The following is a 27,280-nucleotide window of genomic DNA, read 5'->3' on the forward strand; positions in this document are numbered from 1 at the left end:
CAACCATTCAAGAAGCGGGCTTTGAACTGGTAGAACACCCCCCCTATTCACCAGATCTAGCCCCCAGTGACTTCTTTCTCTTTCCTCGCCTCAAGGAACACCTCCGGGGCATGGAATTTGCCGACAATAGCAACGTGATAACCGCTGTTGGGGATTTTTTTGAGGGTCAAGATCAAGTATTTTTTTCAAAGGGAATTCTAAGTTTAGAAAAGAGATGGACTAAATGTATAGACTTGTTAGGAGACTATGTAGAAAAATATATATTTTTTTAATATATTCATTGTGTTTATTATTGATTATCACTACTTTTGGACCGCCCCTCGTGTGTATATATATATATATATATATATATACACATACATGTGTATATATACAGTATATATATATATATATATATATATATATATATACTGTATTTTTCGCTTTGTAAGACTCACTTTTGTTCCCCCAAATTTTGGGGGAAAGTAGGGGATGCGTCTTACAATCCGAATATACGGGGGGAGTGTGTATATATATATATATATATATATATATATGCTGCAGCGTCCAGGGGAGGTGTGGGCAGCTCTGGAGCGGTGCTGGGCGTTTGTGAAAGCTGCAGGAGGGAGCCTTTGATCTCCTGCTCCCGCTCATATAATATGCACTGCCGCTGTCCATCACCGTGGTGCTGAAACCGCACCGCGGCGATGGGCTGGGGCAGCGGCGCATCTTATATCTGCCTGCACCCTCCTTTGATCTCACATGATCCCCCCTGTGTTAGATATGGCCCCCATACTGCTGCCCATAGTAAAATAAAAAAAGCTTTACTTACCTCCAGTGCTGATCTCCCGGTGTCTCTGCTGCTGCTGTCTGTGATCAGGCACGCAGAGATGATATCACTCTGCTGTGCCGATCACATGACCGGCACCAGAACCAGGAAGTGGAGGAGGAGCAGCAGCACGGAGGGAGACACGAGGAGAACAGCGCTGAGAAGGTAAGGAAAGAGTGTTTTATTTTACTATGGGCAGCAGCATGGGGGCCATATCTAACAGGGGAGGTGTGCCATCTATAGTGGCCATGGGCAGCACACATGGGGGCCATATCTAACACAGGGGAGGTGTGCCATCTATAGGGTCCATGGGCAGCACACATGGGGGCCATATCAAACACAGGGGAGGTGTGCCATCCATAGGGGCCATGGGCAGCACAGGGGAACATGTGCCATAAATAGGGGACATGTGTCAGCAATAGGGGATGTGTGTCATCACTGGGGGACGTATCCCAGCACAAGGGGGCTATATTCAATATAAGGTGGCCATATCCAGATTAAGGGGGGCTAATTTTAGGATGGGGGGCTATGAGGGACATATACCCTATATGATTTGTTAGACGGACACTGACATTATAAGATGGACCCCATTTAACATTAAAAAAAAAAATTCTTTTTTCCTTCACCAAATTTGGGGGTGCATCTTATAATCAGGTGCGTCTTAAAAAGTGAAAAATACGGTGTGTGTGTGTATATATATATATATATATATATATATATATATTCTACCTCTTCATTCAGTGATTCAGAATTTGTTGTTTTGGAACAGGATAAGCTTTGATAAGTGTGTGTACAGGCCTTGTAAGCTTTTTGCAAAATAATGCCATAATAAAGGTGAAAGACACCTCTTCTCTTTTGCTGTGATCAACTAAAAATGTCCCAAATTATAGTATTTTTTTATTTGAAATGTATCCCACCCAAACAATAAATAAATCAATAACTATGTTATATCAATAAACTGGTTATAATATTTGATTGCATTAACTATATATTTTGTTCCTAATTAAAGGGAGTCTGTCTCCCAAAAAACGGGTGGCCACTGCAGAGAGGATGAGCGCACGCCGGCAGAGACCCTGTGTGTGTACGCTCAGCTCTTGCAGTGTCAGGGCAGACGTGCAGGGTCGGAAATTAAATTTACTCTGAGTGAGTGCTGTCAATCAAGCTAAGGAGGTGTGTGGCATGAGGGTTGAGGTGTCAGAATGGTGCAAAGTGTTATGACATTCATTTTTCATGATCTGCTATTAACCGCATTTAGAGATATATTTTACAGCAGTAACATGGGACATAGGAAGGAAAACTAGATCATTCTCATTGACTTCCATAGGAGAGTTTTCAAGGAATGCATGTAACATGTACAGAGGGAGGGCAGGGAGGGGGATTGGGCAGAGAGGGGGATTTCACCCATTTTTAATAAAAAATGAACTACTTAAAAAATAAAAATCACACAAAGTTTTTAGAAATATGTTTAATAGAAAAATGTGATCTAAACAATAGGTCATTGTCTGATGACACATTCCTTTCAAATGTATAGTAGTAAATTCAGTACTGGAAAACTAAAGTAACCTAAAGTAATTAACTAAGAAATACAAGTTATATAAAAAAGTTATTTAGTCTTTGGAGTTTTTAAACAACTAACCTACTGTACATAACATAAGTAGACAAGGCATTCTGAGAAAAATAACTATAGTTAGGCTCATTGCTGGTAATGTATACCTGGTACATGGCTGTGCTGATCATTTTCTTACCGGACGTATTCTTGAAACGTAAGCTCTGTTCCGGTGATCTGTTGTACCACGGGACCCACACTCTGACTATCTAAATCGAGCAGCGTATTCACTGTGGAGCAAATGTCAGATTCTCTATGCAATCCTATGGATCCTGTGGATCTCATATCAGGGCTCACATGGGAACACATGGAGAAAGCTGACTTCTGGTCTATTCATAAAAGTAAGTATGTTTTGAACAGTAAAAGTAACTCTGTTACTAGGTTTTTGGCACTTAATTTGAGAGCAGCATGATATTGAGGCAGAACTCGTGAGTCAAGTGATATGTCACTTATTAGGCTGCTTGCCGTAGTTTGAATGAAATCACTGTTTTCTCAACAGGAAATTAGCCCTAGAGCACTAGTAAAGCTGCTGCAATGTAGTCCTCCATATTCATGAGCTCTGTATAACCTCACCACCAAAACTTGTCAGCTTTCTGCCTATGAACAGTGTAAACAGAAATCAATTAGTGGTGTGGGCGGGGTTATACAGAGGTCATCAGTCAGAGAACTGCATTATCTACAACAGGTAAAACAGTGATTCTAGCAAAACTGCAGAAATCAGTTAAGTTAGTGCTACGTCACCTGAATCAGGCACTATGCCCCTATATCATGCAGCTAGTAGATGGGGTTCTGAAAACCTGGTGACAGATTCCTTTTAAAAGCACAACTGTGTCTATTACCAACTGAAAAGATACTTTTTTTTTGGAAGGGCCTCTTCAAAAAACATTATCATTCCCCCAAAAAATGACTGTATAATAGCAAATCAGAAGTTAGAGAAAAAGTGATTATACATGTTTTGCTTACAGAGCGATTTTGCAAATGTTACAATAGAAGCCCACTCATATTGTTAATTAACTTTCTTTAATTGGTGATATAACTGCTCTTATGCTATAAATTCAACATCCTGGACAATTTACAATTACATGTAGTTATTATTTTCTTACATCCGGGTATAGCTGACAAGAAATATGGCTTTATGTCCTGTTGTCACTTTTGCAAAGATGGCTACCGTACCAAAACCTAATCTCAAGGTCTCTATAAATAAAAACCTCATTTTTCTCGGATTGTACTATTCTAGGAAACAAGTCATTAAAAAGGTCTCCACTACTAGACGTATTTACATTTATTTACTAAGGTAGATCCACATATAGGATTTACTTTAAAATGCATGCTTCTTTCCTTAGTAATCATCATGTAATAATGCCAAATAACCAGTACCATTTGTTAAGAAAATACAGTAGTGGCAATCAATTCTCATACTTTTATACCATGTCAAGCCATTATGCCATAGTCACAGCCTTGCCAATTCTGTGTTCAGTATATACAAGTATATGTAATGTAGATTAACGTATAACTGTTATTTTAGGCTTATGTTGAAGGTATACGATGTCCTGCTAATAGCGTATACCAGAGCTTTGTGTACTTTTTAGGCTGAGTTCACATGTATACATTGCATTCTACTCTATTTTTTTTAGCCTTATAAAAAAAGGTTTAGGTGCCTGTCACAATGGATGGACAAGTGGGAACAATTCTGTTGCAATGTGTTAACAACCGCTAGTAATACATTGGATGGAAACAGTGAAATGGTGTTGGCACTATGCAAACTCAGCTTTAGTATTAGGACTCCTTTACACGTCCGTGGAAAACAGTAAATTTTGCACGGTCCGTGGTGAAGGTATGTACGTGTGTGTGTGTGTGTGTTTTTTTATGTGGGTTGACCCTGTGCTATCTATGTTGCATCCAGATAGCACATGGACAGCATGAGGTGGTATACTTACTTGTCCCTGATCTGATGCTGCTGTCTCCGCCACTGCTGTTACTTCCGGGTCCGCAGGGAGTGCAGAGGAAGTAACAGCAGAGGCAGAGACAGCAGCACCGGAGACAGGTAAGTATAAAAATTCTTGAGTTTTATGTCAACTATGTTTTCTCCGGTGTGTATCACATGGATCACATCAGTTTGCGGTCTGTGTGACAGAAAATGGACATCTTGCTGTGTTGAGCACATGGACATGCGTGTGCTCCACATGGACAAACGATCCATGTCAAAACACGCACACTGATTTTAATGGGTCTATGTGTGTCCATATCTCTGGTACGTGTGAAAATGGACGTCACACATATCGGAGACACAGATGTGTGAAGGGGGCCTTGGGTAGATTATGTCTCTGAGAAATTTTATTGAATTTACAGAAGAAATGCTAAAATATTTACAAGATCTCTCTTTCACAATTTACTCTTTCTTACATAAAAATAAAATATAATCAACCCAATTCTTAAGTATATTAAAATCCACGCCCAAAATACTTCAAGACATTGTATGAAAGCATATAAAATGTTCACTGAGGAAGAGAAAGCTGCGGTAGCACCAACTGTGAGAAGAATGTGCTGAGTCTTTTCTCGTTGCATTAATTTTTGCGTAATCCAAAACAACAAAGGTAGAAGTCCAGCTCTGATATACGAAATCTTCTTTATTTGTTCCAGTTTACATACAGTGCATTATAAAGCAGACGGTGAATGCATCAATTGTGCAACCAGCGCGTTTCGGAGTACTCAGCACAGTTAATTATGACGGGATGAGGATTAGCAACATGGTGAGCTGGACCATAAAATTTTGAGGTTCAATATACTGGATGCTTTATGCAACTTCTATAGTCTAGTGAATGGAATTAATTTTAACCATACAGTATATGTACATAGTAAGTAAAAAATAGGAAATGTTGGCTGATTTCAGATCCAATAATCAAGGAACCATTAACTCCCAACGAAGTCAAATATCTTGAAGCAATCTTAAAACAGTGCTTCTTTAAAATATGTCCTAGTGATTAAATGTGAAAAACCAATTCCTTCAAGCTTGATTCTGCTGCTTCATTCTCATGAGTACCACATGGTTCTTTTTTTTCCTGTGATATAGTACACATGCAATAATTGTACAAACTACTGCTATGCAACACAGCACAATTATTGCAATAACTACTCCAACCATCTTGCTTCCACCGTGTTCTTTTCCATTAGTAATTATATCTTCATCTGTAGCATCCACGATATCATAATCATCATCGTCATCAAATGAGTTGCCAGATTGTGTTGTCATGGAAATTGTGCTACTAACTGGTTTGGGGTCTTCAGAAATTTGGATTGGAACATTAGAACTACTTTCTTCATAAATAGTTGTTGTTTCAACCATTTCTGGTGCTACTGTAGATGTCAAAGATAATAGTTGGTCTTCATTAAGCTCAGTTATGGGCGTTCCTATGAAGGGAAGGTTGGTACACACAAGTTGGCTTTGGTTTACAAGTTTTACCAAATTGTTAGCAATCCAATTCTTGAACGGAAGGATGTGAAGGTCGCATTTCCATGGATTATTGAAAAGTCTGACTTCATTTACATGTGCTAGAGTTTCAAAAATTTCCTCTGGCAGATACTCTAAAGAATTATTTTGCAGTTGTATGGTCATTAAAGAGTCCATATTTCTAAAGACTCCTGCAGGGAGATGGTTAATCTTGTTGCTATGAAAAGAGATATTTTGCAGCTTGGACAATCCTTGGAGGACACCTTCATTTAACGTAGATAGTGCATTGGTATGTAGCGAAAGTTCCTGGAGTTCATCCAATCCATTAAAGGCATTCCTAGAGATAGATTGGATTTGATTTCTGGATATAATCAACAGTTGTATTTGTGTTAGATTGGAGAAGGCATTATCCAAAAGCTCTTCAAGATGATTATCATATAACCAGAGTTCTTTTAAATTTGGCATCGGCCCAAACACTCCTGGGGAAATATGTTTTATGGAATTTTCAAATAAAGTTAGTTTGGACAGATGTGGTAAATTCACAAATAATCCTTCGGGCAACGATGTGATCATGTTATTTGATAAGTATATTTTATATAAATTTGGGTTGTTGGAGAACATGTCAGCAGATATTTGACTAATCTGATTACTTTGCAGTGCAACTTCTTGTAGATCTGTAAGTGTTTTTAGTAAACCTTCAGGGACGTTCTTTAACTGGTTTTCATATGCTCGAAAGGTTTGAAGTTTTGTGACTTTATCTAAAGTTCTTAAATGTAGACGTGTAATATTATTTTTAGCTATATTCAGCTTTAAAAGGCCACTCATCTGATCAAAAGCTCCCCTTGGTATGGACCTGAGACTGTTTCCTAATAAGCTTAGCTCCTTCACGTTAACTAGTGGAGTAAATAGTAATACAGGAATCTGACCAATCTGATTGTTAGACAGAAGAAGTGTTTCCAGCTTGGCTAGGTCTCTAAATAAACTTTCAGGCAATTCTTTTATTTTATTGCTTGCCAAACTTAAGTAACGGAGGGAAATGAGGTTGTTGAATGCATTAGGAGCAATTGCAGCCAGTTCACTTTTTTCAATTCTCAAAATTAACAGAGAAGTCATGTTTTCCAAGACACCATCTTCGAGTTCAGACACCTCTGTGTTTATAATTTGAAGGTTTCTGGTGATCGGAGAGATAGAACGTGGAACTTCAACAATATCTGCTCCAAAACAGTCTACCTGACCAGCTCGAAGGCATCTGCATTGTTTAGGGCACTGGCTGTAGGCTTGATGAACCATAAGGAAAATCACAATCCCAATGAAATGACAGGTCCACATTGTGACACCTGGAACAAAAGAGAAAGTGTTACTTAATTTATTATTTGATCTTATCCCAAAATATGCAAAAGTTCTGATAAGATGCTCAAAAAAATGCAAGCATTGCCTAAAACTAACGTAACAAATGAGCACAACACACTTTAGGCCCCATACATTAAGACCGGCTTAATGTATAATGTTAGTTACCAGCCAGCTAACGCTCGGCACGCCCATTCCTATCTAATTAACGCGAAAACGTGACGTGTACGGTTCGGAGCCAAGCAAGACGTTGTAATAGTAGTGACAGTGGAACGATAACGTGACGTGAAAAATGCTGGGAGTTGCAATTTAGCATTATGCGGCCTTTGTCTGTCATTGGCTGAATCAGCTCAGCTTGAGATGTGTGAGTGTGCAATATACACAACATGATTTGTGTCTGTGCTTACAGGACCTGTGATGATGTCACATGAAGGGGAGGAGTCAGGGGTCACATGATCAGCTCCTCAGTGTATGCAGGACTCTGCTGTGCTGGAGGATTAGCGAGCAAGCACGAGTTATCACATCGGCTTTTATATATAGATATATATGTGAAGCCCCGCCGGTGCTGTATCAGTGCATACCTTCAGGGACTCCACGTAGCTGGTGCTGGTCACAGGTAGGGAATCTTCAGTTTTGATCGTGACGCCACTCTCAGATTTGCGGTCAGAGGGGACCGCCACTGCAGATTAGGAGGCACCTGGGGCTGATGGTGGGTGCAGTCGGGTGTAGTAGCCTCCTGAGAGTGAGGCAAGCCCCAGGGCCCTTTGTAAAGCTGTAGTACCACAAGTCGCAGAATGACCACACACAGGCAGAGTGTCTTTCAGGGTTTTTACTCACTTCAGGTGGCAGGGTGAGTAACCCGGGCGTAGCTGGGATGAACCAGGTGGGAACCAGGTATCCTTCCGGCTGACTGTATGAGGGTGACTACAAACTCGCCTTCCTTAGCCCTTGGTGGTTTGGGGTGACCCCGACTTTGAGTCCCTATGGGGGTCACCCAGGGAAGATGCTCCAAGCCTCTCTCCCCTTCTTGTTTTGCCGTGTGCTTGTTCCCCGGGCCAGGCCACTCCAGCCTCTTGCCTCCTGTGACCTATGGGCCCTACTTGCGGTTACGTGGCTGCGGCTTTTGGTTGTTGTGGTGTGGGCTGTAAGAGCCCCACACCGGCAGGTTTAGCAGGGAAAGGTGAATCTATCCTCGCTTCGGGATCTGCCGCCCGGTTGGGCCTGGTGCTCTCTAGAAGTCTCCTTACTTCCCACTCCGTGCACTCTCTAGCTGAAGCTGGCTTTCAGGCAGCACTTCTAGTTGACCGTTCTCCCCCGTCTGTAGTCACTGCGCGGGCGCTGTTAGACAGCATCAGCCCCACAGGTCTGCTCCTCACTGAGCCCTCTGGAGTTCTCTCTCTAACTGACTCACTGCTCCTCCTCTCCTGTTCTTGCCTACGCCACCTAGCAACCAGACTCTCCACCACACCCCTTGAGAGGAGATGGAGGCTCTACCCCCTCCACTATTCCAGTGAAGGTGAAGGCTTGCCCCCTCCTGGGATCCCCAGGGGTCCTCTCATGGGTACATGTGTGAGACCTGATCACTATGCGCCTGTGTTCCACACCCCTGTCAGCCTTCTGGATTACCTGTGTTGTACTGTCCCCAGCATGGGTGCAGTACTCAGTGGTGCCTGACCAGGTCAGGGGCGCCACATTCCCCCTTAGTTATCACCAGCACGTCCTCGGGCTGCAAGACAACATTTTAAAATGCATAAAACATTAAAACATGTAAAACATTTAAAAGCACCAGATATCAGACATCACCACCCTCCACCCACAAGTCCGTTAACCCACCCAAAACCCTCTCAGGAGGCAGGTCACCGGTCCTGTTGGCAACCAGATCTGGGCCATCTACTTCCCCAGACCTTTCCTCCAATCTTCCTCTCCCGTTGGCCGCGACTTCAGCCACTTCTGGCAGGATGTAGAGGCGGCTTACATGGGCTGGTGGTTTCAGGGTATACCTGGCCTGGTGGATCCGCGCCTTCAGCCTCTTCTGGCAGGATGCAGAGGCGGCCTCCACAGTTGGTGCTGACCAGGTACCCTCTTTGTGGTGGTGAGCCAAGGCCCCATAAACAGGCGTGCTCTCTGGTCGCAGGTGAGCCAAGGCCCTTTTCTACGGACGGGCCCCCCTGGTTGCAGACGAGCCAAGCCCCTAAACAGGCTGGCCCTGGTGGTGGTGCCACTGGTGTAACTTTTTACACTGCGAGAGTTTGTGGCTATAGCAAGTTCATAGCCTTAAGTTTATTTCTCACAATAGTTTTTGTGGGCACATGCTTAAACGTGAACGTTGCAAACAAAACTTTCAAAACTTTAACTTCTGTACTTCTTTTCTGTACTTTACTTTACTCCTCTTTTTCACTAGGGCGAGGGCACGTTGGGCACTGGCACCTGTGACTTTCTTGCTCTTTGTCTCTTTCTTCATCTGTAGGATCTTTATCTTTCCGTTCTTGGTCTTCATCTGTTTCTACATCTGGTTCTTTATCTCTATCTTGTCTTTCTTGTCTTTCTTGTCTTTCTTGTCTTTCTTGTCTTTCTTGTCTTTCTTGTGGCATGGGATGGCTGTAGGGTTTGTTGGGACATAGCGTTACGCCCAGAGCATACAATCCTCTTTCACCTTGGTGCATGGTAAACTGTACCAAATCTCCCATTTTCAGATTTCTGCAAGGGTGTCCTCTTGGCAGATGAGCGTTCACATCTCTGCGGTTTACAAATATCCCTTCTTTTATTCCTGGTGCTACGATGAAGCCATAACCACTTTTCAAGTTGAAATCTTCCACTACGCCATAACACAGGGGTCCTCTAGCCTGGGCTTTGGACTCTCTCAACATACGCTTCTCCTTTAGGTCTCTGGCGGTGACTGCTCTCTGTTCAGGAGACTGTGGTGCTGGAGCAAACTGTGTTCTTCTGCGCCGTGTCTTGCGGGCTGGATCCATGCCTGTGGGCTCCCAGGTGAAGCTCTTAGGCAGCTCTTCTTCTGCAGAGGGGGTCAGGTCCTCCTCGTCCCAGCGGGAGTATGGCAGCATTTCCGGCTCTGAATACACATCTGCTGCGGGTGGCACTGGAGTCGGAGTCAACCCTTCTACTTCCTGGCCTCCTCTCCCCCTTAGTTCTTTCTGGCACTCCGGCTGTGGCAGTGCTGGGGATGGATGCTCTTCGGCCGGCCCAGGTGAGGGACTCCTTGGTGTAGCTGCTGCAGGAGTTAGCAGGAGACTCTTTGGGGTATGCGGAGGGGGTATGTACTGGCTCACCAGCCATTGTGGAAATTTGGCCTCCAGGTCAGCCTTCATCTGCCAATATGCAGGGTCTTCACCCACCGTGGGCTGCCTATCAGGAACCTCTGTGGACCGGGGAGCGGTGTCTGCTCTGGCCTTACAGGCCGGGGTAAATGCTGAGGTAGTCTTTTGGCGGACCGCGCCTGGCATGGCGGCGGCCTGGTCTTGGCGGGCCGCGCCCTGTATGGCGGCGGCCTGGTCTTGGCGGGCCGCGCCTGGCATGGCGGCGGCCTGGTCTTGGCGGGCCGCGCCTGGCATGGCGGCGGCCTGGTCTTGGCGGGCCGCGCCTGGCATGGCGGCGGCCTGGTCTTGGCGGGCCACGCCTGGCATGGCGGCGGCCTGGTCTTGGCGGGCCGCGCCCGGCATGGCGGCCTGGATCAGTGTCGCTGTTGCAGGGGGCTCTGTGCAGGCTGGGCTGGACGTCGCTGCAGCAGTCTGGGCTTGGCGGGCCGCGCCCTGTATGGCGGCGGCCTGGTCTTGGCGGGCCGCGCCCAGGATGGCGGCGGCCTGGTCCTGGCGGGCCGGGCAGGGCATCGCTGCAGGGACTGGGTCTCGGTGGGCCGAGCAGGGCATCGCTGCAGCCGCTGGGGCTTGGAGGGCCGCCCCTGGCGTGGCTGCGGCCTGCTTCAGCGTCGCCGCACCGGACGCCTCTTCAGGGACCGCGGACGTGGCAGCAGGGGTCGGGGCACTTGCGCGGGCCGGGGCATCATTCGACTCACCCGTTGTTGGTAGCACTGGGGTCTGCGTCGTCGCCGTCCCGCCTGACACCCGGCATGCAGCTCTCCCTTCATAGGCCCGAACCGCCGCGGTCAGCTCCTGCAGTTCCATCCGTTCCTCCCGAATCTGCTCCACGACCCGGGTCTCCAGCCGGTTGCAAAACTGGGCCAGCTCTCGGTACCACCAGGCAGCGGAGCCTGGTTCTGGGTTCCTGCGGTCAGACGCCATTTCTTCTGCGCCGTCTTCTGCACGGTCTCCCAGCAGTGGACTCTTCGCTGCCTCCTGTAACAAGCTGTCCAGTTTCTGCTCTGCCTCTTTCAGTAGCTCCTCTCCCAGCAGCAGGCTTCTGGCTCCCTTTCTGTCCCGACGTCTCTCGACGCTTCCACTCTCATAGCTGGCAAGGTCAGAACTCTGCAGGGGATCTCTGGGTAGCCACACCTCTTCGTGGGCGGTAACTTCTTCCAGCGCGGGCTGCTGTTGTTTTTCAGCGCGCTTTTCATGGTGGCAATATGGCGGCGCTTCCAATTTTTCAAGCGGACCGCCTAGGCACATGGTCACCTGTCTGGACAGGTCTAGTCCTTATCCTGTTCGTGACGCCAGATGTGAAGCCCCGCCGGTGCTGTATCAGTGCATACCTTCAGGGACTCCACGTAGCTGGTGCTGGTCACAGGTAGGGAATCTTCAGTTTTGATCGTGACGCCACTCTCAGATTTGCGGTCAGAGGGGACCGCCACTGCAGATTAGGAGGCACCTGGGGCTGATGGTGGGTGCAGTCGGGTGTAGTAGCCTCCTGAGAGTGAGGCAAGCCCCAGGGCCCTTTGTAAAGCTGTAGTACCACAAGTCGCAGAATGACCACACACAGGCAGAGTGTCTTTCAGGGTTTTTACTCACTTCAGGTGGCAGGGTGAGTAACCCGGGCGTAGCTGGGATGAACCAGGTGGGAACCAGGTATCCTTCCGGCTGACTGTATGAGGGTGACTACAAACTCGCCTTCCTTAGCCCTTGGTGGTTTGGGGTGACCCCGACTTTGAGTCCCTATGGGGGTCACCCAGGGAAGATGCTCCAAGCCTCTCTCCCCTTCTTGTTTTGCCGTGTGCTTGTTCCCCGGGCCAGGCCACTCCAGCCTCTTGCCTCCTGTGACCTATGGGCCCTACTTGCGGTTACGTGGCTGCGGCTTTTGGTTGTTGTGGTGTGGGCTGTAAGAGCCCCACACCGGCAGGTTTAGCAGGGAAAGGTGAATCTATCCTCGCTTCGGGATCTGCCGCCCGGTTGGGCCTGGTGCTCTCTAGAAGTCTCCTTACTTCCCACTCCGTGCACTCTCTAGCTGAAGCTGGCTTTCAGGCAGCACTTCTAGTTGACCGTTCTCCCCCGTCTGTAGTCACTGCGCGGGCGCTGTTAGACAGCATCAGCCCCACAGGTCTGCTCCTCACTGAGCCCTCTGGAGTTCTCTCTCTAACTGACTCACTGCTCCTCCTCTCCTGTTCTTGCCTACGCCACCTAGCAACCAGACTCTCCACCACACCCCTTGAGAGGAGATGGAGGCTCTACCCCCTCCACTATTCCAGTGAAGGTGAAGGCTTGCCCCCTCCTGGGATCCCCAGGGGTCCTCTCATGGGTACATGTGTGAGACCTGATCACTATGCGCCTGTGTTCCACACCCCTGTCAGCCTTCTGGATTACCTGTGTTGTACTGTCCCCAGCATGGGTGCAGTACTCAGTGGTGCCTGACCAGGTCAGGGGCGCCACATATATACTGTATGTATATGTATATATATATATATATATATATATATATATATATATATTCCCTTGTTGCAATAATATTCTGAGCTACAGAATAAAACACTAAAATGGCAGTCAACTACTTTTCATATACCCTATTTATTCAGATTTTTATCCCCAAAACAGCACAACTTTTGATTATAGCCTGTATCTAGCATCAGGATTCATATCCCTTCATTTGATTATACAATAAACTCATGAGTAAAAGTGGCACTGTAGCCTGAAAAAAGACTCTTTCTTATTATACAACCTTTTTGAACCCCAAAGACATCCCATGAGAGGAAAACATTGTTATATATTAATATTCAAGGGGGAAGGGGTGTAAAAAATATTTTTCCAAAACAGCAACACACGTATCTACAGGCTGTGAATGGTATTGCAGGTCAGCCCAATGTACGTCACTGATGCTGAGCTATAATACCTAACACAAACTATGGGCAGGTGTTGTCCTGTTTCTGCAAGAAATCAGCAATAATTTTCTAATCCTGGACAAACCCCTTCATGTGGACATCATAGTGGAAGGTCTCCTTGGTCAGAACTATCATAGAATCTCTGCATCAAGAAACCCCTGTTCTGAATATTACACAGTTGTAAACTTTGGAAACATCATACTAAGAGAGCATTCACTGGAGACGAACATCATGGTCAGAAAAATAGAAGGAATAAGGCGAAGAGGAAGACCAGTAACCCGATGGCTTGATACTATCAAAATAACGGCGGAGAAGACCCTGGTAGACCTATCTAGGCTTGTGCAAGATCGATCTTTCTACTTTCTACATAGTGTTCATCCATCATGGCTCGAGATTGAGCTGAAGGCTGATAAAAGAAGAAAGTAAATGGGTGAAATACAGATACATGCAACAGAAAGCAGGAGAAGCTTCCCCTGTAAAAAAAATAAAAAAAATCCAATAGCAGGGTTAACAGAGGTCAACTCCATGGCATATGTGAATTATCTGCTTATAACAATCAATTACAATCAAACTTATGTGATCGATTTGGTTACTATAGCTAAATGTGCCATTTTTATCTGGAAAATCTATATATTTTTTATTTGCCATATGGGGTGATGGGAGTTTAGGCTGGGACATGTAGAGATCCATTTCACAGATGTGTGAAACCGGCAAAAAAATAGTCTGTAAATTCACCAAATTTATCATACTGGCTCATGCTGATTGATAAATATGCTGGATGTTTAGACACTTTTGTCTAATTTTACACTATCTCTTTGTTGGCCCACTTCCAGACCTATTTTGTGTCCCATATTTTAGCACAGACTGGAGCATGGTAGGCCATGCCCTCCATCTAACCCCACCACATCCACTTCATTAAGCAATATCCCTTTGCTAGGTGTGCGGCAAACATTGTTCTAAACACATAATAAATAAATGCAAAGTCTCCAAAAGTCGAGGCGCACACTCTCTGCTCCAATCTTTTTTGAGTTTTAGAAAATAATTCACAAATAATATAATATGGTATCAATCTCATACAAATTGCAGCCAGTATTTGCCTTATCTGTGGGTTCAAAACATTCTCTATCTCCAGGAAACTAAGTTATGTTGTCTCTGTCATGTCAGACAAGCTCGGGGAAGGGATAGGAAATAAAAACAAGACTAATGCAGGCCACATGTGTCTCGGACTTCAACTTCCAGCTGCGTTTAATACAGACATCTTTATTCTTTCAAGATATAAATAGAGCAGGAATCAGCCAGCGTGTAGCACGTGATAAGGATTAGTTGTGCTTAATGTGCTGCTCCATGCATACATCATTGATGGAAGACTCTTGTTTTACATTGTTTTGGTATTACTTCAGATCTCGATCCAATACTGACCACAGGTTCACACAAGGACTCTACAATCCTATGATATACATATTTAATGGAGATATTACTTATGATGTGTTGTATATTATCAACTATGGACAGCAATATAATAATAATAACTCATTTAGGCTAGTATTAAGCAGTCAAGAAAATGAAGTGTTTCTCGAGCCAAGAAGATGCTGGATTCTATAAACTCAAGTCAAAGCTGGAAAAGTGGACGGAGGTCACTGTCACACGTGATAGCACCATTTTAATCAACCTGCTGGTACAACTTTACATTGTAATTATTGTTCTTTCAGACTCTATTTTTTTTCTATTTTGTCACCCTGGGTTCACATTACGATTTGGTCCATGCTCAGCACTCCATAGGAGGCTTCCATCTGGATAGTTGAAAAACAGTTTTCAGACATTCCCAACACCATTGACTTCAATAAAGCAAACAGAGTCCAAAAAATGAATTGCTGTTCTCTGTTTGACATCCTTTCTGGAAATAAGTTAAATTTGGGTCTAAAGTTTATACAAAAAAAGAGAGTCAGATGGAAGTCATCAAATGACGCTAAACGTGGACGAGGACATGGTGTGAATCTACACTATAGACCCCATAGATATCAGATAAAAGTCAGCCGAAGACACTAATTTATGTGGAGTCGTCCTAATACCTAATGTGCCTGGGAGTCTACCAAATGAACACTAGTTCAGCCGACTACTATCTAATGTGTATGGCCAACACATACCATAATGATACACTTCACAAGAGGAAAATGGTGATCTGACCCAAGAATAGAATATGGATCAAGGATTTTTTCAAGTGAATTTATATGGGCTTACATTTACTAAAACCGTGTAACTATTCCATTTATTCACTGCACTCATTTCGGTCACATCTTAAGCAAGTAATTGACCACAATGAAATATGTCTTCTCTATGGTAAACACCCCAATGAAAAAAGGGAGTCACAATTTACTTATACTGGAGGAATAAGAGTTCTAAGTAAAGATGCTCCAACATTTTTTTTTTTTACGCTCAGATGGAATGGGAAGGCTGCAACGGTCACGTAAACTCCCTACCCCAATGGATGTTAATGCCAGATTCTGGAGGAGAAGCATCGGGCCAGTAGGTAACTTTTGCTTCTTTTTTTTTCACCACTCTGGGGACAACCCCTGAAAAACGATCCCTTTGTAACCTGAGCCGCCTTTTCAAATATGTCACATTACGTGCATTCCTAACCACCCAACAGAGATATGAGAAACTGTAAAGGGTAAGGTACTTTCAAGTAAAATTTCTCATGTACATGTGCGTACATGAGGGGGAAAAAAAAAATCACTATTTCAGGTCATTATAAGACTCCTGCATTTTCACCAGTTTTCACCTCTGAAGATTCTATCTCTAATTTGTAATTGACTCTGAGCTGGCTGCTATGATGTCTGCCATACCCAGAATACACACAAAGATAGACTCTTGCTCTTCATTCCTTAATTATCACACAGACAAAAACAGTAGTGGCTTGCAAGAAATTGTACAGTAGCACTAAGGGTGACTTTGCACGTTGCAACATTCCACGTGCGATGTAGGTGGGGTCAAATCGAAAGTGACGCACATCCAGCGTCACTTTCGACATCGTTGTGTGTAAATTCTAGATGATACGATTAACGAGCGCAAAAGCGTCTTTATCGTATCATCGTTGCAGGCTCCAACTTTTCCATAATTATGCTGCCGCGACAGGTACAATGCTGTTCCTCGTTCCTGCGGCAGCGCACATCGCTGTGTGTTACGCCGCAGGAGCGAGGAACTTCACCTTACCTGCCGCCGGCGGCTCTACGGAAGGAAGGAGGTGGGCGGGATGTTTACATCCTGCTCATCTCCGCCCCTCCGCCGCTATTGGCCGCCTGCCGTGTGACGTCGCTATGACGCCCCACGACCCGACCCCTTAGGAAGGAGGCAGGTCGCCGGCCAGAGCGACGGTCGCAGGGCAGGTGAGTGCATGTGAAGCGGGCGTAGCGATAATTTTCGCTATGCCAGCTATCACAAGATATCGTACCTGTGACGGGGGCAGGGACTATCACGTGCAACATCGCAGCATCGGCTTGCGATGTTGCAACGTGCAAAGCCCGCCTTAAGCCTGCTTTACACCTTACTTTCCAGCATATGATATCGTGTGCGATCGTGACCGCCCCCATCGTATGTGCAGCACGTTCAATTTGTTGAATGTGCCGCACATACGAGGAACTTGCAGGTATTTACCTGTCCATACGACCTCGATGTGGGTGGCTAACGTCCACTTCCTGGAGTGGGAGGGACGATCGGCGTCACAGCGACGTCACGCTGCAGCCGGCCAATAGAAGCGGAGGGGCGGAGCTGAGCGGGATGTACACATTCCGCCCACCTCCTTCCTTCCGCATTACCGGCCGGGAGCCGCAGGACGCAGGTAAGATCTGTTCATCGTTCCCGGGGTGTCACACACTGCGATGTGCGCTACCCCGGGTACAATGAACAATCTGACGTTCAATTCATGAGAAATGAATGATGTGCATGTGATGAACGTTTTACCGTTCAATCGCACTTAGCTGTTACACACTGCAATGTACCTTACGATGCCGGATGTGCGTCACTTACGACGTGACCCCGCCGACACATTGTAAGATACATTGCAGCGTGTAAAGTGGGCTTAAGACGTGTGAATGTGAATCCAGCTTTGGGGGAGAGGTAAAAGACTTGTTAGAAAATTCTGCAGTATCTTTCTGTGTTGCCCTGTGTCTGTTTTCTCACTGTACTTGTCATTCTTTGCTCTCCTCCTCCAAAAAGTATAATGGCCTGTGTCACCTGAAACCAAATTTTGCTGACCGTCCGTCTCATGTGAGCAAGTTAGATTTGAGCAGTTTTTTTCAGAATGCATTGTGGGTTCTGGAGATGGGGAGAGGAAGAAGTGCCTCATACATTGGGAAGGAAGCAGATTTCTCTGATAAGATATATTACAAAGTTTCTTTGAGAGGGAGACCCAGTTTATAATTCATCTTCAAAGGAATAACTGTTTCTGGCAGATGGATCTTTCGTTCCCTAAAATGCTCTGTATCTGGAAAGTGTCGCTGGTTTTATTTGTGTCTTCGATGGCTTGATTCTCTGTTACTGCAAACTGGAAGATAAACACCTCTTCACTACATTGTTAACAGAACAGGTTAAAACAGCCATGTCTCTAATCCAAATAAAAACCTGAAAGTGTTTCTACTACAGGGGAACATTTCCATTCAGTGTATCCGCATTACCCATTTCAGTGGTTAGACTCTGCATGTTTTAGCTGCCAAGATTAGGACTGTAATCCAGTGACCGTATTCAACCCATTTCAGAATAGGGTTTTGAAGAGGACTGGAAACTTTACCTCCAAATTCTTTGGAACATTATGTTCTCAGCGATTTAATAGGGACATGGATTCATATCAAGTATGTCATTTACCATATACTAATCATTGCTTATATAAAGCTGAAATAATCCACCGCAAAAGAAATGTGTGTATACATATATACATCTAAATACACATGTATATATATATATATATATATATATATATATATATATACAGTCAGGGCCAGAAATATTTGGACAGTGACACAAGTTTTGTTATTTTAGCTGTTTACAAAAACATGTTCAGAAATACAATTATATATATAATATGGGCTGAAAGTGCACACTCCCAGCTGCAATATGAGAGTTTTCACATCCAAATCGGAGAAAGGGTTTAGGAATCATAGCTCTGGAATGCATAGTTTCAAGGGACCAAAAGTAATTGGACAAGGGACTCTAAGGGCTGCAATTAACTCTGAAGGCGTCTCCCTCGTTAACCTGTAATCAATGAAGTAGTTAAAAAGTCTGGGGTTGATTACGGGTGTGTGGTTTTGCATTTGGAAGTTGTTGCTGTGACCAGACAACATGCGGTCTAAGGAACTCTCAATTGAGGTGAAGCAGAACATCCTGAGGCTGAAAAAAAAAGAAAAAATCCATCAGAGAGATAGCAGACATGCTTGGAGTAGCAAAATCAACAGTCGGGTACATTCTGAGAAAAAAGGAATTGACTGGTGAGCTTGGGAACTCAAAAAGGCCTGGGCGTCCACGGATGACAACAGTGGTGGATGATCGCCGCATACTTTCTTTGGTGAAGAAGAACCCGTTCACAACATCAACTGAAGTCCAGAACACTCTCAGTGAAGTAGGTGTATCTGTCTCTAAGTCAACAGTAAAGAGAAGACTCCATGAAAGTAAATACAAAGGGTTCACATCTAGATGCAAACCATTCATCAATTCCAAAAATAGACAGGCCAGAGTTAAATTTGCTGAAAAACACCTCATGAAGCCAGCTCAGTTCTGGAAAAGTATTCTATGGACAGATGAGACAAAGATCAACCTGTACCAGAATGATGGGAAGAAAAAAGTTTGGAGAAGAAAGGGAACGGCACATGATCCAAGGCACACCACATCCTCTGTAAAACATGGTGGAGGCAACGTGATGGCATGGGCATGCATGGCTTTCAATGGCACTGGGTCACTTGTGTTTATTGATGACATAACAGCAGACAAGAGTAGCCGGATGAATTCTGAAGTGTACCGGGATATACTTTCAGCCCAGATTCAGCCAAATGCCGCAAAGTTGATCGGACGGCGCTTCATAGTACAGATGGACAATGACCCCAAGCATACAGCCAAAGCTACCCAGGAGTTCATGAGTGCAAAAAAGTGGAACATTCTGCAATGGCCAAGTCAATCACCAGATCTTAACCCAATTGAGCATGCATTTCACTTGCTCAAATCCAGACTTAAGACGGAAAGACCCACAAACAAGCAAGACCTGAAGGCTGCGGCTGTAAAGGCCTGGCAAAGCATTAAGAAGGAGGAAACCCAGCGTTTGGTGATGTCCATGGGTTCCAGACTTAAGGCAGTGATTGCCTCCAAAGGATTCGCAACAAAATATTGAAAATAAAAATATTTTGTTTGGGTTTGGTTTATTTGTCCAATTACTTTTGACCTCCTAAAATGTGGAGTGTTTGTAAAGAAATGTGTACAATTCCTACAATTTCTATCAGATATTTTTGTTCAAACCTTCAAATTAAACGTTACAATCTGCACTTGAATTCTGTTGTAGAGGTTTCATTTCAAATCCAATGTGGTGGCATGCAGAGCCCAACTCGCGAAAATTGTGTCACTGTCCAAATATTTCTGGACCTAACTGTATATATATATATATATATATATATATACACATTTCACTTGTGAGCCACTATGGATCACATTAGGCTCATCAAGCATTCAACTGCTACACTAAGGCCGGCTTTGCACATTACGACATCGCATGCCGATGCTGCGATGTCGAGTGCGATAGTCCCCGCCCCCGTCGTACGTGCGATATTTTGTGATAGCTGCCGTAGCGAACATTATCGCTACGGCAGCTTCACATGCACTCACTTGTCCTGCGACGTCGCTCTGGCCAGTGACCCGCCTCCTTCCTAAGGGGGCGGGCCGTGCGGCATCACAGCGACGTCACACGGCAGGCGGCCAATAGCAACGGAGGGGCGGAGATGAGCATGATGTAAACATCCCGACCACCTCCTTCCTTCTCATAGCAGCCGGGACGCAGGTAAGGTGATGTTCCTCGCTCCTGCGGCTTTACACACAGCGATGTGTGCTGCCGCAGGAACGAGGGACAACATCGTACCTGTCGCTGCACCGGCATTATGGAAATGTCGGAGACTACACCGATGATACGATAACGACGCTTTTGCGCTCGTTCATCGTATCAAAAAGGTTTTACACACTACGACATCGCAAGTGACGCCAGATGTGCGTCACTTTCGATTTGACCCCACCGACATCGCAGCTGCGATGTCGTAGTGTGCAAAGCCGGCCTAAGTGAAAAGCTGTGCTGTGCAATGTGCTGAGCTGCACCACAATCCCGCTGTATGTGATGTGTGGTTATGTTTAAATACAGGAACTTGTCAACAATCTGTTTTAATAAATAATTATTTGCCATTAAACCTCTGCCTCTTGTTTTCTTACAAATTGTGTACTCTGAAATTCCTCTTTTATTCCTCCTGGAAATGCATAAATAAATGTTCACCTGGGTGTTACCATTTTTTTGTATACAATAGAAATAGTGATGCCCAATTGTCAGTTTCTTCATATATTTTCAGGCAGACAATATGCACTATGCATGAGTTATAATAAATGTTGCTCCACAATTGGTATTTTCCTGGTAATACAATTTTTTTACCAAAATGGACATATCAAAACTATAGCTAAAATATTTGTACTATCAGATATATTTAAGGTACAGTACATCATCAAGATCAGTGGGGGTCTTACATCCAACACCCCCACTGATTAGCTGTTATCATATTATACTGCGGCTGAAAGTACACAATGTTCTGACCTCAGTACACTGTGTATTGATTTATTTATACGCGCTATTATATACGCCATCAAATTCCACAGCACTTTACAGACATCATCATCACTGTCCCCATCGGGGCTCACAATGTAAATTCCCTAAAGCGGGCTTTACACGCTACGACATCACTAATGCGGAGTCGTTGGGGTCACGGAATTCGTGACGCACATCCGGCCGCATTAGCGATGCCGTTGCGTGTGACATCGATAAGCGATTTTGCATCGTTGCAAAAACGTGCAAAATCGCTAATCGGCGACACGGGGGTCCATTCTCAAATCTCGTTACTGCAGCAGTAACGAGGTTGTTCCTCGTTCCTGCGGCAGCACACATCGCTGCGTGTGACGCCGCAGGAACGAGGAAGCTCCCCTTACCTGCCTCCCGGCCGCTATGCGGAAGGAAGGAGGTGGGCGGGATGTTACGTCCCGCTCATCTCCGCCCCTCCGCTGCTATTGGGCGGCGGTTCAGTGACGTTTCAGTGACGTCGCTGTGACGCCGCACGGACGGCCCCTTAGAAAGGAGGCGGTTCGCCGGTCACAGCGACGTCGCCGGACAGGTAAGTATGTGTGACGGCTGTGGGCGATGTTGTGCGGCACGGGCAGCGATATGCCCGTGTCGCGCAACAGATGGGGGCGGGTACCCACACTAGCGATATCGGGACCGATATCGCAGTGTGTAAAGTAGCCTTAACTGTAGGTCTTTGGAGTGTGGGAGGAAATTGGAGTACCAGGTAGAAACCCATGCAAACATGGGGAGAAGATACAGACTTTTTGCAGATGTTGCCCTTGGTGAGAATTTAACAAGGATCGCAGGATACAAAGCTACATTGCTAACTACTGAGCCAACATACTGCCGCAAAGTGATTATTCTTGACTACTACTGAAGTGATCAGAAGCTGAGCTGCAGTACCCAAATATGGCCATTAGACAGTGTATGGAGCTGTACTGTTGCAACTCTGTGTGTACACTGTTTACTTATGCTGCCATGAGATGTGCTGGTGCCTGTTCATGACAATCCCTTGGATGACTCTTTTAAAAATGCACACAATAGCTTCATCTTCCATTACATTACTGGTTTGTGCAATAGCTCCCAGCTGCACATTAAATTTATGTATTTATTTCTGTGAGCAGTAATTTAGAGGGAATCTGTCAGCAGGTTTTTGTTATGTATTCTAAAGACAGTATAATGTAGGGGTTAAAAAAAATCATCTATGCCTCTCTTATTAGGCTGTTTGCTATTGTTTATTTAAACTAAAGACTTTATCACCTAGTGATTATCATTGTTTGGACTACAATGTCAGTCCGCATACCGCCTTCTCTGATTGTCACCTCACTGTCAATGTATAGTCTCTATAGAGGGCCTGGTGTGGGCGGGACAGCTCTATCAGGTCTGCTGCTTTGCTAAATCTAAAAGCTTTGATTGTGTCAGAATGGCTGCAGCCAGTAATCTAAGTGATACATTGTTGGATTCAGAATTACAAAAGAGCAGAGTTGTTTACGTTTGGGTTTGCCGTGGGTCAGCTGGACTGTAGATAAAGTTCAGTTCTGGATCTGGACTTGACCTGAACCCCTTTACAACTCACTGATTGGGCAGTTTGAGTCTCTGCCTACATGTAGTCAACCATAAATGGGTGGGGGGGGTTTTCTTTCTTATTTTTTTTTTGCACACATTACATCTGATAACGCTGATTTTGTCTCCAGTTAGAGCCATTCAAACACTGCAAGTGGCTCACATTGGGCTGAGCACCGAGTGTACCCGAGCACATGGTCAGCAGAAGTAAAGCACTCGAACTCAGACACTGATCTTTTTTTAAAAGTCTGTGTTCAGTGCGAACATCGAAAATTACTGTTCAACTTTGCTCTTCTCTATTCAGGATCTCTTTGCCAGTGTGACACCCTGACAAAATTAGGTTGTCACAGGAGACTGCATCCATTTTCTAGATGCAGGACTCTCTCCTCTTTGTCCCTCCAACACAACCCCACACAGGTACATAACATCAGCCACAAAAGCCTAGCCACCCCCCCCAGGAAAATAGGGACACACCAGTGGGCGGGGCCAGGAAGATGGCGACACCCACCTAGGGGTTCTGAGGTGTCAAGGGGAGGGAAGAAACAGTTTAGTGGAGACAGTGGAAGTGAGAGGAGTGAAGTGGTAGTTGGGGGTTGTAGCTCCTGGACTACCGGACTACCTGAGCTGACTAGTTGGCAGACAGCAGAGCAGGGCCACAGGCGACGGAGATCCGGTCGTGGAAGACCTTAAGGGGACCAGGGCAGGGTTGTAGCCTGCCCGTGCCGACAGCGGGAATCCGGTCCGGAGGCCGTGCACAGTCGGGGTACCTGGACCCCAGGGCAAGGACAGCTGCAAGCACCTTTCCAATTAACCAGCAGGGGACAAGATTCCAATTCTTGTCCCACTAACAGCCCAGATAGAGCGAGATGGAAGCCCAAGGCGGGGGATAGGGCGTCTGCAAGTGCCTGTTAAAATCCCAAGGATCAGCTCTCGCGGGCCACAGCTCCCACAGAAGAGTCACTGGGAGTGGACTTACCCCATTTCATGTGGACTAGTCAACACACAAGACACCAAACTAAAGTGCAGGAGGAAGGGTCCCTGTTCTGTTCACCGGTGTGCGGGACCCGAGCACACCCCTCCGGAGGCTACCGGTTAACGGACGTTGGTTTACTGTCTGGACTTTGTGTGATTTATTCACAACAGTGAGTACACCGGTATCATCCGGTCCAGCCCTGCAGACTGAATCCCAGCACTCCACCTACACCTGGGTCCCGGGACTACACCTCCCCTACCCGTGGAGAGGATACCATCCTGCTGCCCCACTCCATCAGCCCCGGACACCCCATACCAAGGCAGCGGCGGTGTCACCAACAATCACCGCAACCCACGGGTGGCGTCACTGACAAACTCTCCCCTGTACTGTAAATAACCCCCTTTTTGACTTGTGGGCGACGGACGGCTGCACGAGCCCGGGTCTGGTTATCACTCGAGCCACAGCAATGACCCCGGATCTGAGCGTCTCGAGCAGCCCCCCCTGCTATGGTCTGTCCCCCGCCCGTAACACCTACATCATGCTGCTCAGATGAGGTAGCAAAAACCTGCTGACAGATTCCCTTTAATCTTCCTTCACACTTGCTTTTTTGGTGATATTACTTTACTTGCAAAGCCATGATGATGGGGAGATTCTTTCACACACATTTCGACACATTCGAGGGTCAGACACACCCAGACCATGCTGCATTTGGAAAGTAAAAAGTATCCAAAAATCTATCAAAAATGTGAAAAGAAGTTACAAAACAGCCCTTTGTAGAAACCATTTGTATTGACTCACACAAATCCTTCTCACCACGCCTTGTGCGTTACTTTACCTACTGAACAGTTTGCCTTATGCCTAAAACACACCTCCGCATAAAAAATGCACATGTCTCACGTTCCATCTTTCGGGTCCGTGTTCTGTTTTTTATGGGCGTTTCTCCGGTACGTGTGTGCGTGTGGAATGTCCGTGTATGCATACGTGTAATTTCCGTGTGGTGTCTGTATGTGTTGATCTGTGTGTGTTGTAAAATGTCGTTGCTACATACCCGCTGACAGCCGACACAGACAGAGACGAGCGATGAGAATGAACTCGGGTGAACCTCACCCGACTTCATTATCATACCACGGCTCTGTTTGTGTGTGACGTCTTGATTAGTGGACATCCGTGTCCGCTAATCCCCTGAGTAACTGAAGTTAGCGGCGACATTAGCGCTGCTGTCACTCAGGTTACCCGCGGCTAGCTGGAGTCACCCACCCGACACCACAACTCACCTGTGACTTCTTCGCTGATCACGCAGCTCACTTCAGTCACTTGGGCGACTCGCTGACACAGGTGGAGGATCCAGTGGTGGCCGCGAGTAACCTGACTGACGTCATCGGTAATCGCGTGGCTCACTTCAGTTGCTGCTTGGAGGTGATGGAGAGCAGTCATTGTGTGTGGCCGCTCCTGTCACCTTCATGTAGCAGAGCTGAGAGCGTCGTGGGACATCCATGGATTACGGCGGACCTGGATTGTTTTTTTGGTTTTATTAAATTGGTGAACGAGGGTGTTTGTTTGTTTTAATTATTCTAAATAAAGGATTTTTTGAATGTGTGTGTTTATTTAATTTTAATAACAGGTTGAACATGGAAGGAGACGGCTGCCATGTTTAACCTAGGACTTAGTGGCAGCTATGGGCTGCTGCCATTAACTCCTTATTACCCCGATTGCGACCACACCAGGGCAATTCGGGAAGAGTAGGTTAGAGTCCCGGAAATGTCGCTTCTAATGGATGCAGCTTTTCCGGGCGGCTGCTGTCTGATATTGTTAGGGTGGTGGGCTCCCCATAACATGGGGATCACCATTCTGAGAATACCAGCCTTCAGCCGTGTAACTTTACCATGGCTGGTATCAAAATTGGGGGAAACCGCACGCCATTTTTTAAAATTATTTATTTATTTATTTATTTATTTTACGGCACAATATAGACATGCCCACCGGCTGCTGTGATTGGTTGCAGTGAGACAGCTGTCACGCAGCGTGGGGGCGTGTCTGACTGCAACCAATCATAGGTGTCGGTGGGCGGGGGAAGCAGGGAATAGTAGATTAAATAATGAGCGGCCGGCATTTTCAAAATAGTTAAAGCCGCCGTATCTTTTGCGCAGCCCTTCTTCGCTGCGCTGGTGATCGGGATCGGTAAGTATGAGACAGGGAGAGATAAAGACCGACAGACAAAGGGATATTGACTGACTACCACAGAAGAAAAGTGATATTGACTGACAACCACATAAAAAATAGATTGACCGACATCGCTCACTAAAAAACGCACACAGACGGTACGTGTAGCACACGGACATGCTACGTTTGCCGTCCGTGCAGGCACGGACCCATTTACTTTAGCGGGTAAGTGCCTGCGTGATGCCGGCGAAAAACGGACATGTCGAGCGTGTTGGAAAACGCACACACGTACAAACGACACGGACACACGTTCCGTGTGTTTTTACGTGTGTGTGCCTGCTACCATAGGGTAGCATTGGTCTACGTGTCTCCATGCCGCCAAACGTACCAAATTCTGTACCGGCGGCACGGATGTGTATCAGAGGCCTTATGTATTCTGCACGTACTGGTAGTTCTGTCGATTTCCCCAATCGCAGCAGTAAGCAGAACACTAGAGCTGTGCCCCTGTCCTGACATCACATTTAGCTTCTAGAATTACAAGATTAGTTTGTAACTTTTTTTTTCCTGAGCGACTGGCTGTTCAGGGCAGCGCAGAATCCAAGAATCCAGGCAGCAGCCACTTATCCTCGTCTGCCCTCCCATCCTGACGGTCCAGTACTCTTTACAGTCTTAAGTCTACTGCTTTAGGAAGACTTCCAAACACTCCTCGCCTGCTCAATCTGCTGTGCTTTGCAGTAGAAATGAATATCAAACCTGAAACAGTAGATCTATGGTACCATATATGCCAGGATCTTCCCATCCAGTACACTCATAGATTTTAGTAGATTTCATAGGTATTATAACAGTGGATTAAGTGAAGAATTCAAGTTATTTTATAAGTAACCCGTGAGACGTTCAAGACATTCCACATAACGGAATGAAGCATACAAAGACGAGGTGATTGATGGATACAGAGATGAGTTTATGATTATATTCCCCTTCGTTGGTCATTATAACGCCATATAATGGTGCAGTCCTATGTAACACTGCAGGCAGCACACATTGTGATTCGGTGAGCTAAGACACAATGCATAAATTAGATGAAATTACAAACTTCTAAATGACAAGCTGAACTCAGCTATATCTGTGGTGTATTAATGCAATATATCATCAATCCTGCAGCCAAGTATTCATAGTGGTGAAGAAAAAAGACTTATCTGATACACTTAAAGCATGACTCCAGCAGGGTTTTTTTTTTAATTCAGTGCTGGAGTGGAGCTTTAAATCTATGTTCCCTGTCCCCTGTCTTATACTCACCCTCCGTCATCTTCAT

General features: G+C 45.6%; 1 protein-coding gene across 1 annotated transcript in view; it reads right to left on the bottom strand.

Moving 5' to 3' along the window:
• Window positions 1-2,329: 2,329 nt before the first annotated feature.
• LOC142295422 (uncharacterized) overlaps window positions 2,330-27,280 on the bottom strand; it is a 51,351-nt gene continuing 26,400 nt past the window's right edge. Inside the window, exon 2 of the mRNA XM_075338524.1 lies at window positions 2,330-7,199. Within this exon, the coding sequence (XP_075194639.1) occupies window positions 5,419-7,191 (1,773 nt within the window). The 5' untranslated portion in view covers window positions 7,192-7,199 and the 3' untranslated portion in view covers window positions 2,330-5,418. The remainder of the gene's footprint in view (window positions 7,200-27,280) is intronic.

The sequence above is a fragment of the Anomaloglossus baeobatrachus genome, chromosome 3 (genome assembly GCF_048569485.1).
Source record: "Anomaloglossus baeobatrachus isolate aAnoBae1 chromosome 3, aAnoBae1.hap1, whole genome shotgun sequence".
Classification (NCBI taxonomy): Eukaryota; Metazoa; Chordata; class Amphibia; order Anura; family Aromobatidae; genus Anomaloglossus; species Anomaloglossus baeobatrachus.